Consider the following 23,297-nt stretch of genomic DNA (forward strand, 5'->3'; position numbering starts at 1 on the left):
TTCATCCTTTCACTCCTGCCATGTAGGTCACTACTCCCATTTACCACACCAGGAACTTGACACTCAGAGAGGATAAGTGCCTTGCTACAGCGAATATCCAGGGAAGCCATCATTCTTACCCACTTCCCTTCAACCCCACCATTTGTGCTCACTCTACAAGGTGCTCCCTTCTCTGGTCCATATAGCACACCACCACCTATAGAGTGTATAATGCCCCATGAACAAATTAAACTGTTGGTCACAAATAAAGTAAGAGACCCAAATTGTCCCTTAATCCATCCAGTCAAGGCTATTTTACTCAGAAACCAACTGGACAATATGTCTGTAGAAGAGGCAAATAGAAGGAGAAACAGGCTACACCATTAGCAAATGGACAATGACCAGGATGATTCATTATGGCAGAAAAGAATCCGAAGATCACATGGACCCCAAGTGGAGATAAATTAGCCAGAGGTGCTGTTAGGTGCATGAGACAGCAAGAGGACGCCCGCCTGGAAGGTGGGGAAGGAGACTGTGCTACCACTCTGTGCATGGCATCCATGAGGAAACACACTTCTCCACAAGGAGGACTGAAAGGCTGGAAAGGGTGAAAACCAGAACTCAGAGCACAGAGCAGGAGCGGCCTGTGGAAGCGACCCCTTCGGGGGCTCCACGGGGGAGCTGTCATCCAGAGCAGGTTACTGGGAAGTACTGAGAATGCCAACAGGGATTTACAGCACAGTAATCTGGGATGAGCATTCACTTACTTGCCCACATCAGTAATTGTCTGTCTCAGTAAAGGGGAGATTTATGCTCATGTAAGTTATTTTTATAGCATATACTCTCCGTAAGATGATAAAATAGCAAAATAAATACTGGTGCCTTTCTATACTAAATTTTAAGGATATTATTAGAGAAATAAAGAAGAATTTACAGATAGTGAGAGCTGATTCTCTTGTCTGAAGGTCTGAGGTCTCCCTGATGTGGGGAAATTGATTACTGTAATTCCCACTGAGGAGAGAAGAGTGACAGTGGGCCATGACCTCAGGATACCTTTAAGTCCTGTAAGCCTGTAGAAAGACTAGGTAACTATTTATTTGAAAGCTGCTAAGAGACTGCATCTTAAATGTTCTTCCCACGAAAAAGAAACGGCAATTACATGATGGCAATCCTATTGCCATACATAAGTGTATCAGATCCACACTTGTATACTTGAAATTTACACAACCTTCGTGTCAACTCAACAGAGTTGGAAATAAACAAATGAGAAACCACTCATGAAATCCTCTTATATCTTTTTTTTTTAATTTTTTTTATTTTTATTTATTTATGATAGTCACACACACACAGAGAGAGAGAGAGAGGCAGAGACATAGGCAGAGGGAGAAGCAGCAGGCTCCATGCACCGGGAGCCCAACGTGGGATTCGATCCTGGATCTCCAGGATTGCGCCCTGGGCCAAAGGCAGGCGCCAAACCGCTGCGCCACCCAGGGATCCCTCTCTTATATCTTTTTAAATATTTTTACACCGTTTTTATATGTCACCTTACATTATCAAAGTCTCCTTTCCTTTTGATGCTGACTTTTCAGTACTGCTTACAGGGACTCCAGCCTACAAATGGACTGTTGTAAGGCAAGTGCACATGCCTGCAGACATACAGGGTGGGGTATGTGGTGTCTCAATTCAGCTGCCACCCAATCAGTGATTTCTGCCCTCTGACACCTAGGATCTGCGGCGCCAGCAGAGCATGAATCCACTGTCTGGCTGCCCACAGCCCTCACCCACCGAACACCATCCTCCCTAAGAACTGCCCACCAACCAGGATTAGCTACAGAAGAGAAACGTACCAAATGTTTAATTCCAGTAAACTTGGGAATAGATAAGAGTGTGCACACTAACACAACTCCCACAGCTGAATGCTTTTGTTTGAACAGCTGCTGTCTGCTAGGGAAAAACTCAGCCATAAATCTGTGGACTTAATCTTTCTCTCAAATCACACAAAATGACAATTTTTAGAACCGATGGCTAGAACTGTGAAGTTGGTAACATTCAAATCTTAATTTGTGTGGGAAGTTCACATACTTTGCACGTCTAAATCCGAGGCAAAAGGACAAGAAGATGATCTACATTTCAGGGAGCATCGGTGTGGCAGGAATCTAGTGCTTTAGTGCGTTTGAGGGAACAAGGGGAGGCATTACTCAGCTGGAGAGAGATGCTATTTGTATGGAGCTTTGGTGAGTGGTTAACACACAGTCGAGTTGTGTCTCTCCCTGTCTCACCATCTGATACCGAGCCCATGAGGGAGCAGGTCAGTCTGCTCCTTGGCTACAGAGTGAGGATTGTACTAGTAAGTGGTCAGCTTCAGCCCCCCTGACACATGAAGCCTTATTTCCTCCTGCTATACAACAGCCACCACACACTCATCCAGTCACTTCTTCATCTGTGGAGCCATCAGTTATTCAGTTAATGATTTGTTAGATGTACACAATGGGTCAGACACACTCTTAAGTGTTGGGGACCAACTCTGAACAAAATAAGCTTCCTGCTCTCATGGAGCTGCCACTCTGAGGTGGGACAGGGAGCAAGATGCACATCTGATCCTCTGATGTGGACTATCTGATCACGTCAGGTAGTGAGGCAGGGCAGAAGGGGCTTGTGAGAGAGCAAGGGGGTCGTTTCAGACGGTGGGGAGGACAGAAGACCGCTCCAACAAGGTAGTTTCAGCAGAGGCCTGACTGAGGTGGGAGTTTATTTATTTGGAAACATTGAAAGCTTCCTCACTGCACTGCTATTTTTGTATCTGCAGTGAGCTTCATGGAGTCCTCTAAGAATTTAAGAGGAATAAAAAACAGGATCTTCTTTCCATATTAAAGATAAGCTGCTCAAGCAAGTGAAAAGACAACAGAAAACCAAAAGGGTCAAAGCCAGGAGGCATCTGGCTGTCATAAGGAGGAAACACGAGGCTGTCTGAACCCACAGTTTCTGGCTGACGAGGACCCTGGGCTGAGAACCAGGGATAGGGCCCACTGAGGCATCTGGTCCTATGGGTGTCAGAGCACCCTCCTGGTCTCCCACAGTTGCTGCAGCTCTGCCCCTTCTTTCTGCAGCTCCCCTAGACAGTGGGATGATCTCAGTCTTAGAGGAAATGCACTTCAAATGTCTAATATTTGAAGGGGATGTCTAATGTTTGTACAGGTGTGTACAAAGGGAATGTCTGATGTGTATACAAGGAAGGAAAGACTTCTAGAACAGTTCACTTTTAAACAGACCAAGTTGAGACCAGTTACCATCAAACTATGTTGGCTGGAGCCATGGACAGTTGTGAATGTTAAGCTACAATGAGTTGGCCACTGACTAAGGTATAGTAGTAAAAGCTAGCTCAGCATTCAGGCACCCACATTTCAGTTTTAAAAGAGCATACCATTCTTGTATCCTGAAAGCAGACAACCCCAGGAAGGGCCTTCTCATCTATTTATAGCAAACCAAGGAGAAAGCACTCCTGGGGCAGCTTCGTAAGAATAGGCACAGTGAGTCCCCAACCAAAGGGGGCAATGTACACCTTTGCTAATGGACTCTCCTGGAGTGGAGTCGATTCGATCACCATAAAGGCAATCTCTCATTTCATTTTTCGTTTCCATACCACCTCTTCCTCTCCCTTCTTGGTTTTTAATCCAGCTATCTTACATCAACATCTAAGCCTCACAAAATATAAGCTGACTCTGCTAACATGCCTTTCATGCAAAAAAAATTCATAAAGCTGAAGCAAAACCAATCAACCAACCAAAACCCCAGACCCAAATTACTACAGTCTGCAAACTTCAATCAGTAATGCTAACTCTAAAAAATCTGTTGTCAGATTTACAGATACGCAATTACACATAGCTGGTCACAGAAATAGCTAATGAGGTAAATTACAGAATTTTCAATTACAACAGGTAGAATGGAAAGGAAAATAAATTGCAGTATATTTCCTTATAAGAGCTTCAGCCACTGGCATTGCTGTTATGAGTAAATCAGGAGAATCAATTTTAAAGCTGAGGTTACCGCAAGTTTGTGCCCAGCAACGGCTTTGTACGCAATAACCTACAATCTAATTAACTTGGAAATAAATTATCCAATCTAAATTGCATTTAGTTCTTTCTATAAACAGCCCAATAAATTTCCTAACTTCCTTCCTGCTATAAAAATGTCCCTGCCTTTGGACAACTTGAATAGCATAGCACAGAAAACATGTGATTTTAGAATCATTACAGAAAAAAGTTAGGTTGGTGCTATCTATATAATTAATGTTGATTTTTTAATAGCTTCATTATTTAGCTTTATAATATTGAGGCAATTTTTTCAATGGTTGAAACAGATCCCCAAATGAAAAAAAGAATAGTGTACTAAAATGCTGAGACACTATATGGGTATTTTTCCTCAAAGGAAGATAAGCTAAGCTCCCCTCTTATCTCTGAGCTCCAATCAGTTAAAATTCAACACCTATTGCTAGTTTCACATTACAGTTGATGAGAACGTCTGCAATGGCTGAGGCCGCTCAACCTCTACCATATTTTAGGCACAGTGACGATCAGAGAAATGGAAGACAATGTGGTCTTTGACTTCAAGAATATAAGTAGACAAAAAGTGTATTAAGTATCAGAAATATCAAACATCCCAAGGGGATGCTTCACAGAGAAGCAGTCATTGGCACTTTACAAAAGGAAGTAACTGGGTTAGCATTAAGGATGATGGATTTCCCATGCTGAGATTCCTTCTACATTCCTTGTAGAAGGAACAGAATATTAGCAGGAGGGGTATCCTGAGTCAGAGAGAATAGTGGACAATGCCGAATGTACCTGGAGTTTGTTTCAGCACTTCAATTCACAAATATTCTAGTAAATGTAAAAGCCTTATTAACTGAGAAAGAGCTGGAAAGTCCCACCCTCTCTTGCACTTATCTTTTTAGTTAGGCTAGGGTCAGAAAAGGCCGCATGATATCTGACTGAGAAGGCACCTAGCCTACTGGTTCAAACTATCAACAGAAAGAATTAAAGAAAGCATATGTTCACAACTGTTCATACATCAATCCACCAAGCAAATATTTACTGAGCACTTATAGGCAATGAACTGGCAGTTTCAGTTTTGTAAGATGAAAAAGTTCTGGAGATTGACTAAGTACTGAAATGTACACTTAAAAATTATTTAAAATGGTAAATTTTAAGTCAAGTGTATTTTTCACAAATAAAAAAAGATATATTTAAATAATGAATGTCTACAACTAATTACAAATTTCCCCAAATCAGGTATATCTGCCTCTTTGAGCTGGGTAAGGTTAGGACGTAAGACTCTAGAGTTTGTTATCACCCCTGTCAATCTTCAACTCACTGTCAGGCCCATCTCCTTTATACCCCACTAAGAATTTCATCCTCCAGGCAGCCCACGTGGCTCAGCGGTTTAGCGCCACCTTCAGCCCGGGGGGTGATCCTGGAGACCTGGGATTGAGTCCCATGTCAGGCACCCTGTGTGGAGCCTGCTTCTTCCTTTGCCTGCGTCTCTGCCTCTCTCTCTCTCTCAGTGTCTCTCATGAGTGAATAAATAAAATCTTAAAAAAAAAAAAAAAAGAAAAAAAGAATTTCATCCTCCATGAAAGCTGATCCAGATAAGAAGTGAACTGATCTAAAGATCTCTGGAAAATAAAAATAAGAAACGGCTACCTGTGCATACTTCCTAAGGATCTTTAAGCCTTTTTTTTTTTTTTTTTAAGATTTTCATTTATTTATTCATGAGACACAGAGAGAGAAAGAGGCAGAGACACAGGCAGAGGAAGAAGCAGGCTCCATGCAGAAAGCCTGATGTGGGACTTGATCCCAGGACTCCAGGACCACACCCTGAGCCAAAGGCAGACACTCAATCGCTGAGCCACCCAGGCTTCCCAGATCTTTAAGCCTTTTTACCTACTGTTGAATAATAACTTAGTTCAAATGTAAAAGTCATTACTGGCATAAAACCAAAGTCAGAATGAATAAATGAAGATTCAGCACACACTTCTTTAAGTTTCTAATTTCTACTTTGGACTGATAATAAACAGCAGCTCACTGCTTACTCACTGTCCACTCTTTTGAGTGGAGAATGTTAAGAAAGTATTCTGGTTAAAGGCAAAAACTTGTTTCTCCCTTATTTTTTCTGGTTTATACTCCATAATTTTTTTTTATACTCCATAATTTAATTCAGGTCAAAGAAAGACTAAAATCTGTTGAAGATAATTACAGTAAGGAAAACCAACTTTCAGTATTTAATGGAGTTCAGCAGCATCACAATGAATGTCTTGACACACATCCTTACTTGCACAAGCGTGTCCAGAGTGAAGATGTGTTCCCCCCGGACATTGTAGAACTTGACCATAGCATTCTTCAGAAGTGGGCCATTGGGGAGGTCACCAAGCTGGGTTTGCCGTTCCATACCAGCGACCGCCAGGAGGTCTCCCTGTGTGCACCACTGGGTCACCACCTCTGAAATCACAAAGAAAATGGTCAGCATGATGACATGACCCTCCCTGAACTGTCACATAAGTGGTTTAGAAAACAGAGCTGCTTAGCAAATATGAGGTGGCTCTTCTGCTTCTTCTCATGAAGACAATAGCTACTCATTTCTCTGAAGATAATACAGACTCTGCTTAAACAGGTGTCTGTTACAGGATGGTGAGCGCAGCTCCTCTGAAACACAACTCTACCAGGTAAAAACACATATGATGAAGCCAGCATGTTAAAGGTCTAACTCCAGTACCAGCATGAGTGTGAGAGCACAGGTAAGATGACTAAATCTATGGCTGTCTCTCTCCTGCTTGTGCCTCCATCCCTAGAGCAGACTCCGGGGTTTACAGATGCAAAAAGTCAAGAGTAAAGTTAAGATTCTATTCATTTGATTTCTGTGCACTCTTGGCACATAAGGTTCAGATAAAGGACGTATCTGCATATGAAGGCCTTGACTTTTATTCCACATTGGGATGTTGTGGGGGCTTAGAAAAGAAGATAAACACTTTTGTTGGATGGGAGTGTTGTCAGAAATGTCCACTCTGGAGAACCTATAAGCCATTTCAGTACCTATAAAAAATGTCTATGAAATAGTCTAATCCCAACATAAGCAATTTACTTATTCTGACTGGTAAAACAAGCTATTCGTACTAATAGGATTATAGCATAGTTCTTCCCCATCAAGACTTGAGAACCCTATCTGGCTCTTACAGAGTCTGCTGAAATCCAGAAGTCAGAGGTCTCTCTGAGAAAAGCTGGCCGGAGCCTAAAGGTGCTCTGTCACGAAAGGACGAACTTCAGAGCCAGGTTTAGAAGCCAGCAGTGCCTGCGCCCCATCAGGTCACATGCGACCCCCACAGCTTTCTCTTAGTCACATGCAATGCCAATTTTGACACTAATAACAGCACATTCCGAGGTCACCAGTGTTCCTGACCTCCTCTGAAAACCGGACAGCAGTCGGGGGACAGGATGGCTCCCAGATCCCTGGAAGTGAGAGCTTGTGTATCAAGTGAGCCACTGAAAGCTGGAGACGGAGGTAGCAGAGGACTGAGTGAAGGCAGTTACAGATAACCACAAACTGAAAAACACTCTACAATCTGAGATAGTGAAAACATTCATTGGTAAAAGGAGTTTTTTTCTTTTCCTTTTAAAAGGATATGAAGAAGGTTACATACAAACCAGGAAATGAAAAATAACTTAAAAGAATCAATTAAATATCCTGGTGCATAAGATCTAAAAAGAGACAAGAGGGGGAAGCTTGAGGATGTGTGCACATACTTCAGTATGCAGTAGAAACTGAAAGGGCTCAGGCGTTCCACTAAGAAGTCGGCTGTGATCATGAAACTGAAATGACCTTCTCCAGGTTACAGTTTTTGGCAGCATAAAGATGTCAAAAAGAGGAGCAGCTAACACTGACACGTACAGAAGACAAAAGCACAGAGCCTGTCGTCGTTCAGGACACAAGCAGCACTGTGGCTCTGCACAGGTGAAGAGGCCAGCACCCAACTCCCAAGGCTCCTCCACCAGCCTGCTTCAGTCATGGAATTAATGAGTGACATACCTGTACCACTATTTGTGCTATTTACTTATTTTAATAAGATTCTTTGAATCCTGCTACTCAGTAGTTTTTCCCAACAGAAAAGTGGGCTGCTGCCCCTGCAGGGCTGGCCCGGACACATAGTCCATTCAGAGACTGCTCAAAGACTAAAGGCTCTGCCCCCAATGCTGGCGCCCTTGGTCCCAGGTAAGCCTGAGTCCACATATCCCCATGCAGATGCCTGGGGATTTCTTTAGTGCAGTTACCAAGTTATAGTGAGGCAGCTATGGTCGCCGTGGGGAAGCTGTTCTTTAAAAAAAAGAACAAGTTCCACAGGAATAACTCCATTTCTTGTTCTGTTCATTACACAACCATCAATAGCATCAAGTGCTGCAGCAACATGTATAGCCCTGTGACATGCAGCATAAGCCACATCTGACGTATACGATGGGCACACAGTCACCAGGGGAAATAATCTTCCCTCAGAAAACCCTGACATAAAGAATTCAGGAGTGAAATTAAGAAAGAAAAACTGGATTTGTTCAGTGTCAGCCAGGGGTGTGTGAGTACTTCCAGAGGGACTGAATTCCTAGGGCAGGAGTTTAAAATCCTCATAAATTACTACAGAATGAAAGAAATACTCACTTTCTAGATTTCATTATGATAAAGAAGGATACAGAAGCCTAGATGTGGTCAGAATCTTTTCTGTTCCAGAAAGTTTTTGAAGCTATGTCCATCTTATGTTAGAATAGAAAATAATCCCCAATACCGTTGCCCAATCTTTCAGTAATGATTTTACAATTTTTAAACCTCTAAAAATTCACTTTAAAATACAAGCCAGAAAGAAGAAACTAATGCTTTATTTAGTAATCCTCTTTTCACTTTTCCTAAGGCTCTTAGCACTGGGTCTCTGGGCATGTGTGGGAAGTTACAAGGCACAAAAGAGGCTCATCTTCCTAAAGTACCAATTTTTCTTGGTGACTTTTTTTTTAAGGTAATCTCTATGCCCACTCTATGCTCAGGGCTCAAACTCACAACCCCAAAATTATGTCACATGCTCTACTGGCTGAACTAGCCAAGCGTCCCTTTACTGATGATTCTGAGGTGTTTGTGGATTTTTGGTCTCTTAAACATTTTACACACACAAAAATTAACATAGGCACACTATTTTACTTTAGTCAGACTGTCTTACGGATCTTTTATGCCTGGAGGGTCAAAATTTTACATACAGTAAGCAATGAGAAAATTCGGTGCTTTTGTGTTAACAAGAGTCCCTTGTGTGGGATTAGTGCTGGGTCAAAAAGAGGCAGCCAAGTATTCCTGGAGAAAGAACAGTGCTCTTATTAAACACCACATGTACTTGACCTGCTAGCTAGAAGTCTGGGGTTCACAGGGGCCTTTGTTCCTTGGATATCTATGTTGATGAGTCACCTTTTTATTAGTCACTAGATATTTGTGTACATGGATTGTGCATTGAGAAGGCGAAAGTGATGAGCACATGAACAAAGTAGGAAAGTGTGTGATGGTAAAATAACACGCACTTTTTTTTTTCTTTAATAACAGTGCTTCTGGTGAGTGTACTAAGGACAGAACAACATTGGCACATACTCAATGAGGATGATGGGCACAACCTCTATCACTCAGAACTACCAGAGGAGACAGGACCACTGACCAAAACCATTCTACCTCAAAATCAAAACCCCCTCTTGACTTTCTTAGTATATTCTATGCAGTGACAAAAGGAGGAAATTCTGTATAGCAAAGGAAATAAAACCTAGGAGTTTAAATTCTTTGATTTTAAAACATGTGTGGTGAAACGACCAGTGCCTTTGAGAGCTTTACTTTACTATATACAAGAGAGGAACTGGCTAGGTCAGAGAATTTCTGAGCTTATCATTCTACTGTTTTTCCTTGAAGGGTAGCAGAATATGCCACTTTGAAATATGCCATACTGGCATAAAAACTATTTTGAGCTAAGCAGCAGCAGATACAAAAAAAGCTCTCTCCTCCCCTCTGCCAAAAAGCAGGATGTAAATTTGGGAAGGCCCCCCTCCCCCACCCCTCCACCTCGCCCTCTGACCAGGAAGGACAGAAGTTAATCACTGGAGATATCTCTAGATCCTTATCAGCCCACAGATAGGACCAGGAGAATCTATATGACAAATTTCAGGAAGGAGCCCTATCTTCCATTAGACCTCTATATGTTTACCTTCCTACAGTTTGCTGTCCTAGAAACTTTAAGTCCTTTCCCTTTGTTTTGTCACTTCTCCATAAACAGATTATTCTTTTGTTAACATGCTTTATAAGCCCAAGTTCTACCCACCCCTTTGAGTTACTCATCTCTGAACATTTTCACAGGTAAGTACAATGCACGTGCTAATAAACTTGTGTTTTTTTTTTTTTAAACTTGTTTCTTTTTCACCCGTTAATCTGTCTTTTGTCAGTCTAATTTACAGGGTCACAGTCAGAGAACCAAAGATTTCTAGAGGGAAAAGTCTTTCCTCCCTTACATTATCAAGGAAGAGATAGTAACAACAAAGGATAAAATCCCCAGATAAGGTGAGCTAATTTATGGTTCACTGTGTGATAAATAGAAGTCCCCAAAGTTGGGATACTATGTAGATTTTTTCTTTAAGGTAGAATTTCCTCAGTTTCCACAGGTAAGCAAGATAGCAAAGAATTTGAAAAATTTGCTATATAAAGAATACAACGGAAGGAGTATAAGCATGCTATTTTCAGTCCTGCTCAGATACACAGTAGGGAACAAAGTTCAGGACTCCAGGACTAGAGGCAAGTTCTGATGAAATTAATCAACTTGGTTAAAGGTTTAAAAATAGTTTTCTTTTTTAAGATTTTATTTGAGAGAGATGGGGGGAGAGAGAGAGAGAGAGAGAGCGCACAAGTGATAGGGAGGGGCAAAGGACTCCCCACTGAGTGAGGAGTCCAATGCGGGGCTGGATCTAGGACTCTGAGATCATGACCGCAGCCAAAAGTAGATGCTTAACTGACTGAGCCACCAGGAGTCCCTAAAAATAGAATTTCTAAAGAAGAGCTTGGATTACTAACTATATGTGAGAATTTATGATGACCATCCTGCAGTTTGGCTCCACAAAGGTCAAAACCTTCAGAGAAGAACACAGAGAAGCCCAAGGAATTTAAGTTCACCATCACTACACACACACATACACAAAAATACTCAGCTTTTAAAGGAGCCCATTTGTGTATGTGTATAAACACAGACTTCGGCATAATCCATGTCCCTCGGGAGTTTAAAGATGAAGTAATTCCTTACAATTATAGTTTTGAGACAAAATGGGACATTCATAAAAGGGAGAATTTCTAAAAATATACAATTTTGAAATAGAATACATACTTGGGGGTGTGCAGATAGGTATAACACATTACAGGCAATCAACAGTTAAGTATATGGACTTGTGGTCTCTACAGGCCTGCGAGTCTTGAATCATTCAGGCAAGAAGCACCTGCTCCAACTCTCTGGTTTGAGGGCCAGTTCTGAATGACAGGGGCAAGCTGAACTGCAGTTTTGTGTTTGCCCTTGACCTTCCATTTAGAGTACAGTGGGTCCCTTTATTTTATTTATTTATTTATTTATTTATTTATTTATTTATAAAAATATTTTCTTTTCCTTTTTTTTTTTCAAAGATTTTATTTATTTACTCATGAGAGACACAGAGAGGGAGAGAGAGAGAAAGGCAGAGACACAGGCAGAGGGAGAGGCAGGCTCCATGCAGGGAGCCCGACGCGGGACTCGATCCCGGGTCTCCAGGATCAGGCCCTGGGCTGAAGGTGGCGCTAAACCGCTGAGCTACCTGTGCTGCCCAGTGGGTCCCTTTAACTTTGAGACCAGAGGCAGTCCAGAAATTCCTACATCGCACCATTTAATCCTGAAGAGACAGAACCGTTTTTCCAAAGAACTCATCAGGGTCACAACATAAGTAAATATCCTCAAACTGCAAAATTCAGAACGCACCAAATGCCTACAGACAGCGATTTTCTTGAGATAACAGATGTCCTAACATCTGTCAGGAAAGTGTCAGCACTTGGAGGCTGATGTTTGCATCAGTGTCTCAGTCTGGCAACTGTAGAACCTCCATAGTTTGCTGAGGTAACTTTACCACACAATGATCAGTTCCTTAATGAGTCTCAAAATAACCGGGGCCCTTGTGAGGCTGTGCTGTGTGTGATCTGCTGCTGCAGATACTGTACAGGTATAATGTCGGCCAGAGGCAAACACCACACACCTGAAAAAGGATAATTCTTGTCGTGGTAGGAAAAGAACAGAAAGACGAAGACCATCAGGAGTCCCTGGGTATTGGCTTGTCAGATAAGCAGAGAAGCGAAAGGAAATGGCTTTCATTCACAGACTCCATTAAGCCTGGAAGAGGTCACTGCAGAGGGACGGGCATGGGTAAGTAATGGGTGTAGGATGCCCATTGGAAGGCAAATGCACACAGGGCAGATGTGTGGGCCTGGGGTCACATGCGGCCTTCTGTACCTTTCAGCCCCGAGCGGATGACAGTAGGAGACAAGTCATCATAGTTGTTCATCAAGCTGATGTCCCCCGAGGTGAAGCTGACAGTGAGCAGAGGCTTGATGTTCTGCACCGGGATGGGATATGCTGCTGGACCATCTGCCGGGACAAAAGGGCTGAGTGAAGAGAAGGCGATGCACACGTGACCCACATCCAGAGCATGCTACTGCAGTCTTGCAGCCAGTCTGAGAAACTGCCTGATACTGCAGACCAGACTCTGGACTGGGATGTCACTGAGTAAGGCAACATTTGCTATGACTCAGGAACGACACAAGGCCATCAGAGGGATGCTTCCCAGAGAACTCTGGAATGAGAAGCAGGGTGGGGACAGTGAGCCCTGGAGGTACCAACTGGGGTCCCTTGGGCTCTGTTGTATGGTGGCGAGAATATATGTGAAAAGATTATTAACTTGTGTATTAATGTGTCATGTTTCTACTAATGTGTAAACATAAATAATTTTAATGTCATAACATGTAAGGATGGTGAGAAGAGGGATGAAAACGGTATCTTAATCCTGGTCCAATGTACAGAGAAAAGTTGCTTTTCAATGCTATTTCTCTTTCATTAAACATTATAGGAAATGAGGAGCCACAGCAGCCACCGTGAGTTCTTTGTTAAGTGTTTATCATGAGACACCCCCAAATCTGGAGAGAAGGCCAAGGTGGGATGTGTCTCATAAAGAATTCTGCTACACCTACCATACACAGCCAGTATGAAGAAAATTCTGCTTTGTAAGTTCAAGGAGTACTTGTGGATGCTAAGGATGCTGTGATGGGTCATGTTCTGGATTTCTCCACATGTTGTTTCAAAATTAAAGGCCGGCCTTTCCACAGGCCAGGATAAATCAGGGTTCTTTCTGAAGAATCCCAGAGGCCTCACACCCATCCCTGGCAGCCATGCAGATTGGGCCGGCCTGACATCCACACGCTCAGCCCCCACTCAGCCTCACTTGTGGAGCATTCCCAGTTGTGACTTTCCTTTGCTTCACTTTAAGATGCTGTAGGTACCTACCTCTATGCGCAAATTCCCTAGGCCATCAAGAAAAACCCTGTTATGTGAAAGGCAAATCCCAATCTTCCTCCAAATTGCCCCATGGCTCTAAGAAGGGAAATAGGTTAGAGAGGCAGCCAGGAACTAAATTCTATTCTTGGACTTATTCTGAACCCGCTTTATAAACTTGGGTCTCTGGATCTTCCTATTTCTGTTTCTTCCTATTATATATACATGGAGCTAAGTAAACTTGCATTCAATAAAGCTCTGTTTTAAAAGTATGCTGGAAAGTACCCAATGTTGTAAGACACTGATTTTATTACTATGAGGCTGGAGAAATGATCAACACCTCACTCAGGGCTAGGGTCCTACTAGGAAAAGGTATAGTTATTTCTCAAATGGAAGTACTCTCTCTTCCCCCAAGCTCCACCCATCCTGAAACAGTACCAAGCATCTGAAGTTTCCTTCATGTGCAAACACTGTCTTCTCCTCCAACAAATGACTAAATGAGTATGTGCTGTCTCTGGGAAGCATCATGTATTCTATCATGTCTGGGACAGAAGACGACAAAATGAGAGCACTCCAAGCACCAATGGAAATAGATGCTGTTGGGGGGGGGTGGGTGGGACAAAATTAAAGAATATTCTTTAGACCAGCCCTTCATAGGATGAACACGCTCACAGGCACAAGGAAGGGAGAAACCGTCTAGCCTGTCGAGGGCGCTCAGTGAACAGCGTGAACACAGCTGTGCACACTAAGGACAGAAATACTGCAGTTGTATAACCACGTCTAATCTGCCACGATTTCATAACACATTTTCCTTTAAAAAAAAGAGGTATGGAGTATTGGGGACGAGCCCAAACCCTGAGCAGACCAGCGCTGAATGCTGCTGTTGGTGATGGGCAGCGTGACCATCAAAGGCTTCTGCCAGTGGGTGGATGAGGATGAGTGAGTGTGTGTGTGTGTGTGTGTGTGTGTGTGTGTGTGTGTGTATGTATGGGGGAGGTCTCTCATACAGTTGAGGGATAAAACATACTGCGAAGGTGAAGGAGGCTGGAATCTGAAATTACCCCCATTGAGAGCCTGAAACTTTTCCTTGCTGCTTCAGATCTTAAGGAATTGGATGGCAAAGGATCTAATCTAACCATTTGAGGCTTATGGGGACAGGAGACAGGTTCTCCTGAACTGAGAAAAGAAAGTTTTCGCCTGAAATAAAGATGATGGAGCACGGATGGCAGCCCAGCATACTGGCCTGCATTACGGGCAGAACTAATCCTTTTCTCACATAACTAAAGCTACAGGCTTTAATGACATTAGGGATTTCGAACACCACAGATTAAGTTATAGTAATAGCACAGTATTTCTCATCTCCAGCTCTCTTTATTCTCATTAAGCAGCTAAGCCCCACAACACCCCAGGGACACAGAAAGGGTCATTTCATGTCTAGTGAAACCTAAGCCAATGGAGCTTCATCAACCTGCACGGTGATTCTGAGAAAAGGGAAGGCAGAGGGAAGATAGCCGAATCAAGACCCAGACGTTCCGCCATCCTGCCTTGCACATCTCCAAGGCCCTCCTGGGATGTCAGGGTGCTATGCAGTATGGTGCACCTTCGCCCTCCCTCCTCCTCCTGCTGGCTACCTTGGGGCGGGGAGTAGTCGTCCGAGTCGGTGTCGCTCTCACTGCTGTCCTCCACCAGGAAGGCAGGGTAGTTCCAGGACATGCTGAGGATGCCATCAGACTCGTGCAGGAGGACGTGGGCCAGCATCCTGCCATGACAGTCCATGACGATCACCTGCCCATCAGCCGTGCCAAACAGCACCTGCAAGCAAGGATCGGGACCCTTGATGGACGAGGAGAAAGGGCTGCAGTTTCTGGCAAACCCTGTCACCTCAACTTGCTTAGAAGGATAAAACGTATTTAGGACTAAAGAAACAGAGCAGTTAAGTAACTGAGGCGATACACAAAGCATTAAGCACCAGAAACTTAGCTGGCTATTATTGCAAGAATTTTAGTCCTCTAATATCAAAATGTGACTAATGGTAAAATAAACATATTTGTTAGGTTGTATGGATATTTACAAATGATATCAGCAAAATCACTGCCTTACTTTTTGTGGGTTTTGTTTGTATGTTTGGGTTTTTTGGTTGGAGAAGGAGGGTTAAGAAGATGATATGTATTTTTCTTGGAAAAAAAAAGCAACAGTAGCAAAGGTTCAGTAAGAATTGCTCAAATTTAGAAGAAAAACTTCAGCTGTGTGTCTGACAAAAGAGAAAATATATTTGGTTATATAAGCAGGTTATCTAACCACATTTGGAAAGAAGAGGCTCTTGAAATAGTTTGTCTAATGTTTTATTTAACTAAGAATAATACTGGTATTAATGTATTAATTAATCATTAAGGTTCTAATGTATTAACAGTATTAACACATTCATTGAGCGTTTACTTCGTGCTAAGCACTATACTAAGAGCTTTACCTCATGTGTTGCCAAAATAATCCTGGGAGGTAAGTACCAGCATTGTTGATAATGGAGCTCAGATGGGCCTGACACCTTGGTGTGTGGAGGAAGGGCTGCCCCAAGGAGTCCCCCTCACTTCACCTGGCCCTGGAGCACACACGCAGGAACATGCTGCGGGTGTGGGCAAACATACGGTCAGAGTTAAAGCATGGACAGGGCAAAGAAAGGGTTAACCCCCATCCATCAGTGCAACAGAGAAGCATCTCACAGCCGCTAGAAGTCCCTGGCATGAGTTGTGCATTCTAGCTGGTTCATCCATGAATGACACCAAGGGGGTGAACCAAGGGGAACCTTGGGGCCATGGAAAGGAGGAGCTCCCCAAGAATATAACATGTTCTCTTCTGCTCTGTGTGTGTGGCTCTGTACTTTCTCCATCTGTTGGCATATTTTTTAATTTTTAAAAGATTTTTATTTATTTATTCATTCATGAGAGATAGAGAGAGGCAGGGACACAGGCAGAGGGAGAAGCAGGCTCGCTGTGGGGAACCCGATGTGGGACTTGATCCTGGACCCTGGGATCATGCCCTGAGCCGAAGGTAGATGCTCAACCACTGAGCCACCCAGGCATCCCACATCTGTTGACATTGAAAACTTTTTCTTTTATGTTTACTGAGATCTGTGCATCCATCAGCAATGATTGTGACAAGCATGCAGATTCTTTCCATTTTATAGATGTAAAAACAACTTGAGAAGTCAGGTCAGTTGATAAGCCCATTAAGTGATCAGGCCACTGGGCTATCTTACTGGAAAGACTAGGATTTACACAAAGGTAAAGTTATTTAGAGCTTATTAGGTCCTTGCCTCTTTTTGCTAAGATTTGGACATTAAACTCCTTGGGAGCAAAGACTATCCACAGCTGTCCCTCTTGTACCTAACAGCTTTGGGTACAGAGGGCACTTAATAGTATTTACTGTTAAATGAAGGAAAGTCAGAGACCATCAAAAGGCATTTTTAGGACATAAATCCTGATGATTAAGACAGGTGAATTGCAAAGGGATGATAATATTTAAGTAGTAAAAAGCTCACAGAATTTATAGATCTGTTTTTGAATGAACTGACTGTCCATCAAATACTCCTTTAAACATGTCTACATTTTAATGACTGGGGAAAAAAGGGGCTAAATCGGGGCAGTGAGGAATCTATTACTGCACTTGGCTTAAAGAAAAAACAAACTACTAGGAATACGATGAAACATTGCAGAAGTTGAATTTTTGGCTGCCAATGGAGAAAGGAGTATTGGCTGGCCTGTCTGCCAAAACCTCAGTGATACAGGCTCGGAGATGCAGGACTAGGGTTCCCATATCCTCCTTCATTTGCTCATGTATGTTTTGAAGAACGGCTATGAATCTTGGTGCTGCATGAAGGAGTTATTTTATCACTAATGACTTTTGTTTCTAATAAAGATAGCTTGTTAGCAGGCCACAGCCAACCGTTCTTCCTCACAAGTACTCACAAGTACTATGCATCAATCCCAAACCAGTTCCCACCCTCCATCCCCCATTATAGGTTCACATTACCCTATCATCTTCCACTGGCGCACACTCATCACTACTTTCACTTATTGCACCATTGTTTGATTTCTGTCTGGCTTGCATGCTTATAAGCTTTTCAGGGCATGGCTGATGTGCACTCTGCTCACTCCTATCTCCCCAGGGCCTGTCAGAGTAGATGACACATGACAGGAAGTGCTTGTGAAGGAAGGGAGGAAAGGCCTCTGCTTTGAAGTATCTTTTGAGTAATGTTCACATTTTTCCATTTTGGAGAAGAACAGATATCAGACAATAGAACAGACATCTAATTTCTGAATAGAAGAGGATGGGTGATTCAGTGAGGCATCAGTGTGCAACATTACACTAATGCCAGCCCCCAAATTCTCCACCATGAATCACTCCCAACTACAGCTCTCCTGGGAAGACAACACACTATTAAGATTAGAGAGAAGGGGAAAAGCAGTGCTAACAGCCTAGTTGTCAAGCAGTGATGGAGGAAGTTACTCTGTTTGGGAACAAGACTGTCACAGATAACTGGAGAACACTGATACAACATGAAATCAGATTTTTAAAAATCTCTATTTCAAGTTCTTTTCATGCCTAATCACTTCCAATGAGACAAAGCTTATGTGAGTGAAGGACTTTACGAGAAAAAGGCAGAAAAGTCTAATAATGAATACACAGTAGGTACATGCACTCATCTCTGTTTCCACTCCTTCATGCTGGTACTCAAGATAGGCTGGTGCTGGCTCCTTCTTCCCAGATCTGTCTCCTCTTCTAAGCGTGGCTTCAGGCTATCTTCCCTCTCTAGGAGATCACAGTTGTGTCCATGGCCTCAAAGGTCCTATTCAGGGCTGTCTCTCTGCTCAGGCCTCTCCCCTATGTTTCAGACTCCCACATCGGATATTTCCTACCTGACCCCTACCCCTGGATGTGCCTAAGGCCCTTCAGAACCAACATGTCCCAGATGAAAAGCATAACTTCATCCTTTCCCCAACCTACACACACACACACACACACACACACACACACACACACACACACAGAGTCAGATTGTCTTACAGCAAAGACTGGCTTTTTATCTCCCATATCTAGTATAGTGTCTGGTATGGAACAGTCATTAAGATATCACGTGTGAAGGCTCTGGGGACCCACTACATGGAATTAATCTAATTCTAACCATGTTCCCCCAGTATCCCTCAATTTCGCTGTTTTCGCATGCCTGTCTTTCAAATTGAACCATGAGTTTCTGTAGGACAGGTCTGCACCTCAGGTTCTCAAACGCTGCCTGTCATGAGCAGACACTCAGAGACTATTAGCAAATGTATTTCTGCCCAAAGCTTTGTTTGGTATTTGCCCGTCTACCTATAAATGAAACAAAAACCTTTTTCCTTTCTTTTTTAAACTATAAACCAATACTCAAATCCTCCCATAAAACTGGCCTATAAAATACTTTCAATAATGGATGAAATAAATTTCTGTCTCATATTTTTTTTGTTTTCTCTGTTGCATTGCAGGCTTCATGTAGGGGCCAGGACGATACTCCCTTTGTCCTATGTACCAAGAATGAGACAAGCTGGTAGAAACCTGCTGGCCCTCAGGCCATACCCATTCAATGGCTCTCCCTCCTTGCAGGCAGTGTTTAATATCAGTGTTCTCCATTCTAAACTATTTTTAGATGTAATTATTTTAAAATATTACACAATTATGACCAGCAATTTAAAACGAACCAAGCCACGAGCCAAAGGTGGTTCGAAGACATAAAATCATTCAGAAGATTTACATTTGGAACCAGCGATAATATCTCATAAGTACTTTTATTTTTGGAAACTGGTATTCATCTACATTTTTGAATAAAAACCATATTAGGAAATTTCAACTATAAAAATACAAGCTTCTATAAATGTTCACCTCTTTTGTAGTAGAGTTTAACTAGCAACCAATTTAACTAGTTCCAGAAGAAGCTGACCTTTTTGTCCATTTATTTTTCCTTTGTGATTTAAGCTAAGGGAGCAGATAACAAAGTGATTACATGCTCCTCCTAGTAACGTCAGCCCTACTGGTGGCAAATATCTAAATGTGCCACTGCAGAGAGAGGAAGGAAGGGAAAAAATATGATGTCCCTTTGCTCTTTAGAAGGAATCTTCTGTTCAGAGACGTCACTGAAGTAAAATTTTATTTTTGAAAGACCTCTCAGTTGGAGGTTCAGAGCACTAGCTTTCAAATGCTTCAAGGCCAGATTTGAATATTTTACAACTAAAGAGAGTCACTGAAATCAGACCATTGTAAATGACAATTCCTCAACTGATTAACAGATTATTTCCTGGTTCTTTGAAAAAAGGATGAAATGTAATTTCAGAGTTGACTATAACAATCATTTCTCTCTCTCTCTTTTTTTTTTTAGAGGGAGAAGGGCAGATGGAGAGGGAGAGAGAATCTTAAGCAGGCTCCACGCCGAGTGTAGAGCCCAATGCTGGGCTCGATCTCACAACCCTGAAATCATCATCTGAGCCGAAATCAAGAATCAGATGCTAAACTGACTGAGCCACCCAGGTGCCCCAACAATCATTTCTAGAACAGACATTTTGAGACTTATTCTGATAAATATGGGAAAGAAATCTCACCAAAAATATATACAATAAAAAACTGTATCTTTTGGCTAAACATGTAATTTTGATCATTTCATTGCTTTACTGCAGAATAACCACTTATAAACTAACCCATAAAGATGACACACTATCCTGCTTAAAGAGTTTCAGAGAAGGAAATATTCTATCTGCCTCAGGCATTAATTTTAATGTTAAAGAGTTCTTGTTGCTAGAACATTCTTCCCTAAGTCTTTCAGGCTCCATTTTTAAGTTTACTCACCCTTATAAGATGCCCACACATGGTTTGGGGGCAAGGAGGGGAATGGTCTGAGTGTAAGATTAATTAAAACACACATTTAACTTGGCTATCTCCAGAAGGATATACCAATACCAATACTGGAAATACCAATTACCTCTGGGGAACAGAAATGGGTAGCCTAGGCATAGCAGAGGAAAGGGGATTTTTCATCATATACCACTTTTAACATTAAAAATTTCAAACTATGTGAATATACTACTTAAAATATATTTAAGTATGTTCTGAATGAGGTAGAGAAAAATACAGCTTTGTAGCAGATCTTTGGAACAGGGTGAAAATGCCTAGTGCAACCACTCACCACCACATGGTCCTTGGGGGTAAATATGTAATTTTAATTTGGGAAGGGGATGCTAAGTGACACTGGAATCTGCTTAGACTGTTTGGTTAGACTGCCTGAATCTGTTGGGGGAAATGCCTTTTCCTTTGCAAAGGACACCTTTTCCTTTGGCCAAATTATCTGGCTCTATTTTAGTTCTTAACTACTTATGTAACTTTAAATTCATCATTTACTTTCCTGAATGTTGGTCTCCTCTGTCAGCTGAAAAAGTTTATTAAATGAGCTCTCAGATCCTTTTCTGTTTTAAAATGCTCTAAGTTTTAAAAATATATCCAAATATATTTCTTAATATTTGAAAATAGTAATTTCTTCCTGTGGCTACTAACAAACTTCTCCAACAAAAGGACTAAGACAGCCCAGGTGGCTCAGTGGTTTAGCACTGCCTTCAGCCTGGGTTGTGATCCTGGAGACCTGGGATTGAGTCCCACATCGGGCTCCCTGCATGGAGTCTGCTTCTCCCTCTACCTGTGTCTCTTGCCTCTCTCTCCCTGTGTCTCTCATGAATAAATAAATTTTAAAAAAAATCTTAAAAAAAAAAAAAGGCCTAAGACAAAATGACTTCTGAAATGACACTGAGGAGAGTAAAAGTCTCTGACTTGGCAGTAGCTGTTGGGATACACAGTAATGGGGGCTGACCTAATGGCACCTGTGACTGATGTCAAAAATAAACAAAACAAGAAACTATTTAAGGAGGTAAGAACAGACTTTAACCAGTTTCAGCATGAACTGAACTCAACTTCCATCTGTTCAGAGGTGACTGGGCATTTCAATGGGGGTGGGCAGGGGGTGCTGTTGAGCAGAGTAAGAAGTAGAAATATACAAAAGTGGAAGGCGAGGTTTCTCAGTGTGACTGGGCTACCTGGACTTGCTAACTGATGCTTACTGAAGTTGGGGTCCTACATACCCAGAGACTGGGTTATAGGGGCACTACTGTCAGGAACAAACAATAGATTCTTTTGGCAACCTTGACCTCTCCCAGGCAAGAAGTTAAGGGGGCTGGAGTTGTCATCTCTAGCAACACAGCCTTGAGTTGACAGAAACTATGCTAGTGTTTGTTCAAGTCTCTTAGACTGTGTGTGTGTGCACACATGTGTATGAAATCATTTGTGATGAGAACTCATTTTTACAGGCCAAGATTGAGGCCTAGTCAAGAAGAGGGCTCAGAAGTTAATCAAGAGAGTGTCACTGGTAGCAGCATATATGTCACCTCTCCTCAATATGACACAAGGATATATTCAATGCCAAGGGCAGGGCTGTCAAGAGCAGCAATGCATTTGGGATTCAGGAATGCTACAGGGAAAGCTGAGAAGCTTAATTTTATAGTTCAGCCATCTGAACAAACATTGGCATTCATACAAGGATTCTGCATCAAACCACAGCCACCACTGTGCTGTGGTATTGATAAAGGCCTATGAAGAAAACAGAACATTGAACAAGAAACAGATTTCCAAATAAATTTAGACCTTCAATACATTAAGGTGGTAAAAAAAACTTAACACCATCAAGTGAGTTCTACACCATCAAGTTTTTAAGTGTACAATACAGTCTTGTTAAGTACAGGCTCAATGTTATCCAGCAGATCTCTAGAGTTTAATCATCTCGCATTACAAACTTTAATACTCATTGAACAGCAACTTCTTGTTTTCCCCTCCCTCCAGCCCTGGACAACCATCATTCCACTATCTCCTTCTATGAGTTTGACTATTTTAGATACCTCACTTAAGTGAGATCACATGGTATTTGGCCTTCAGTGACCAGAATATTTCACTTAGGATAATATTCTTAAGGATTATCCATGTTTTATCCAGTCCTCCTTTTTAAGGATAATATTGGACTGTGTATATGAACAAAACACATTTGTTTACCCTTTCACTCACTGATGGACATTTATGTTGTTTCCCCATCTTGGCTACCTGTGAATAATGCTGCAGTGAACAAAGTTGTGCAAATATCTCTTCAAGACCCTGGTTTCAACTCTTTTGGATAAATACCTGAAAGAACTTTGGGATAACTGCATTGCATGGGTAGTTCAATTTTTCATTTTTTGAGGAACCTCCATGCTGTTTTCCATAGCTACAACATTTTACAATCCCATTAAAAGCATAAAGAGTTCCAATTTCTCCACATCCTAGCCAACATTTGTCTTTTTTTTTTTTTTTTTTTTAACAATAGTACTCTTAACAGGTGGTATCTAATTGTGGTTTTGATTTCCATTTCTCTGATGATTAGGAATGTTAAGCATCTTTCACTTACTTGTTTGAAGAAATCTGTATTCAAGTCCTTTGTGTATTCTTAATCTGGCTATTTAAATTTTTTTGTTGTTATTTAATTGAAGGGGCGCCTTTTATATTTTGGATATTAACTGCTTATCACATACAGTTTGCAAATATTTTCTCCCATTCTCAAGGTTGCCTTTTCATTCTGTTGTTTTCTATGCCGTGCAGAAACTTTTTAGTTTCATGTAATCCCACTTGT

The 23,297-nt window shown here is 41.9% G+C and overlaps 1 protein-coding gene across 2 annotated transcripts in view; it reads right to left on the bottom strand.

Annotated features, from left to right (window-relative positions):
- The window catches only part of TULP4 (TUB like protein 4), a 227,136-nt gene that overhangs the window by 25,001 nt on the left and 178,838 nt on the right, over positions 1-23,297 (bottom strand). For both annotated transcript variants that reach the window (XM_072767042.1, XM_072767045.1), the window contains exons 5-7: positions 15,211-15,391; positions 12,545-12,679; positions 6,304-6,470 (exon numbers count right to left, since the gene is read on the bottom strand). In XM_072767042.1, the coding sequence (XP_072623143.1) occupies positions 6,304-6,470; positions 12,545-12,679; positions 15,211-15,391 (483 nt within the window). The remainder of the gene's footprint in view (positions 1-6,303; positions 6,471-12,544; positions 12,680-15,210; positions 15,392-23,297) is intronic.

The sequence above is a fragment of the Vulpes vulpes genome, chromosome 1 (assembly GCF_048418805.1).
Source record: "Vulpes vulpes isolate BD-2025 chromosome 1, VulVul3, whole genome shotgun sequence".
Taxonomy (NCBI): Eukaryota; Metazoa; Chordata; class Mammalia; order Carnivora; family Canidae; genus Vulpes; species Vulpes vulpes.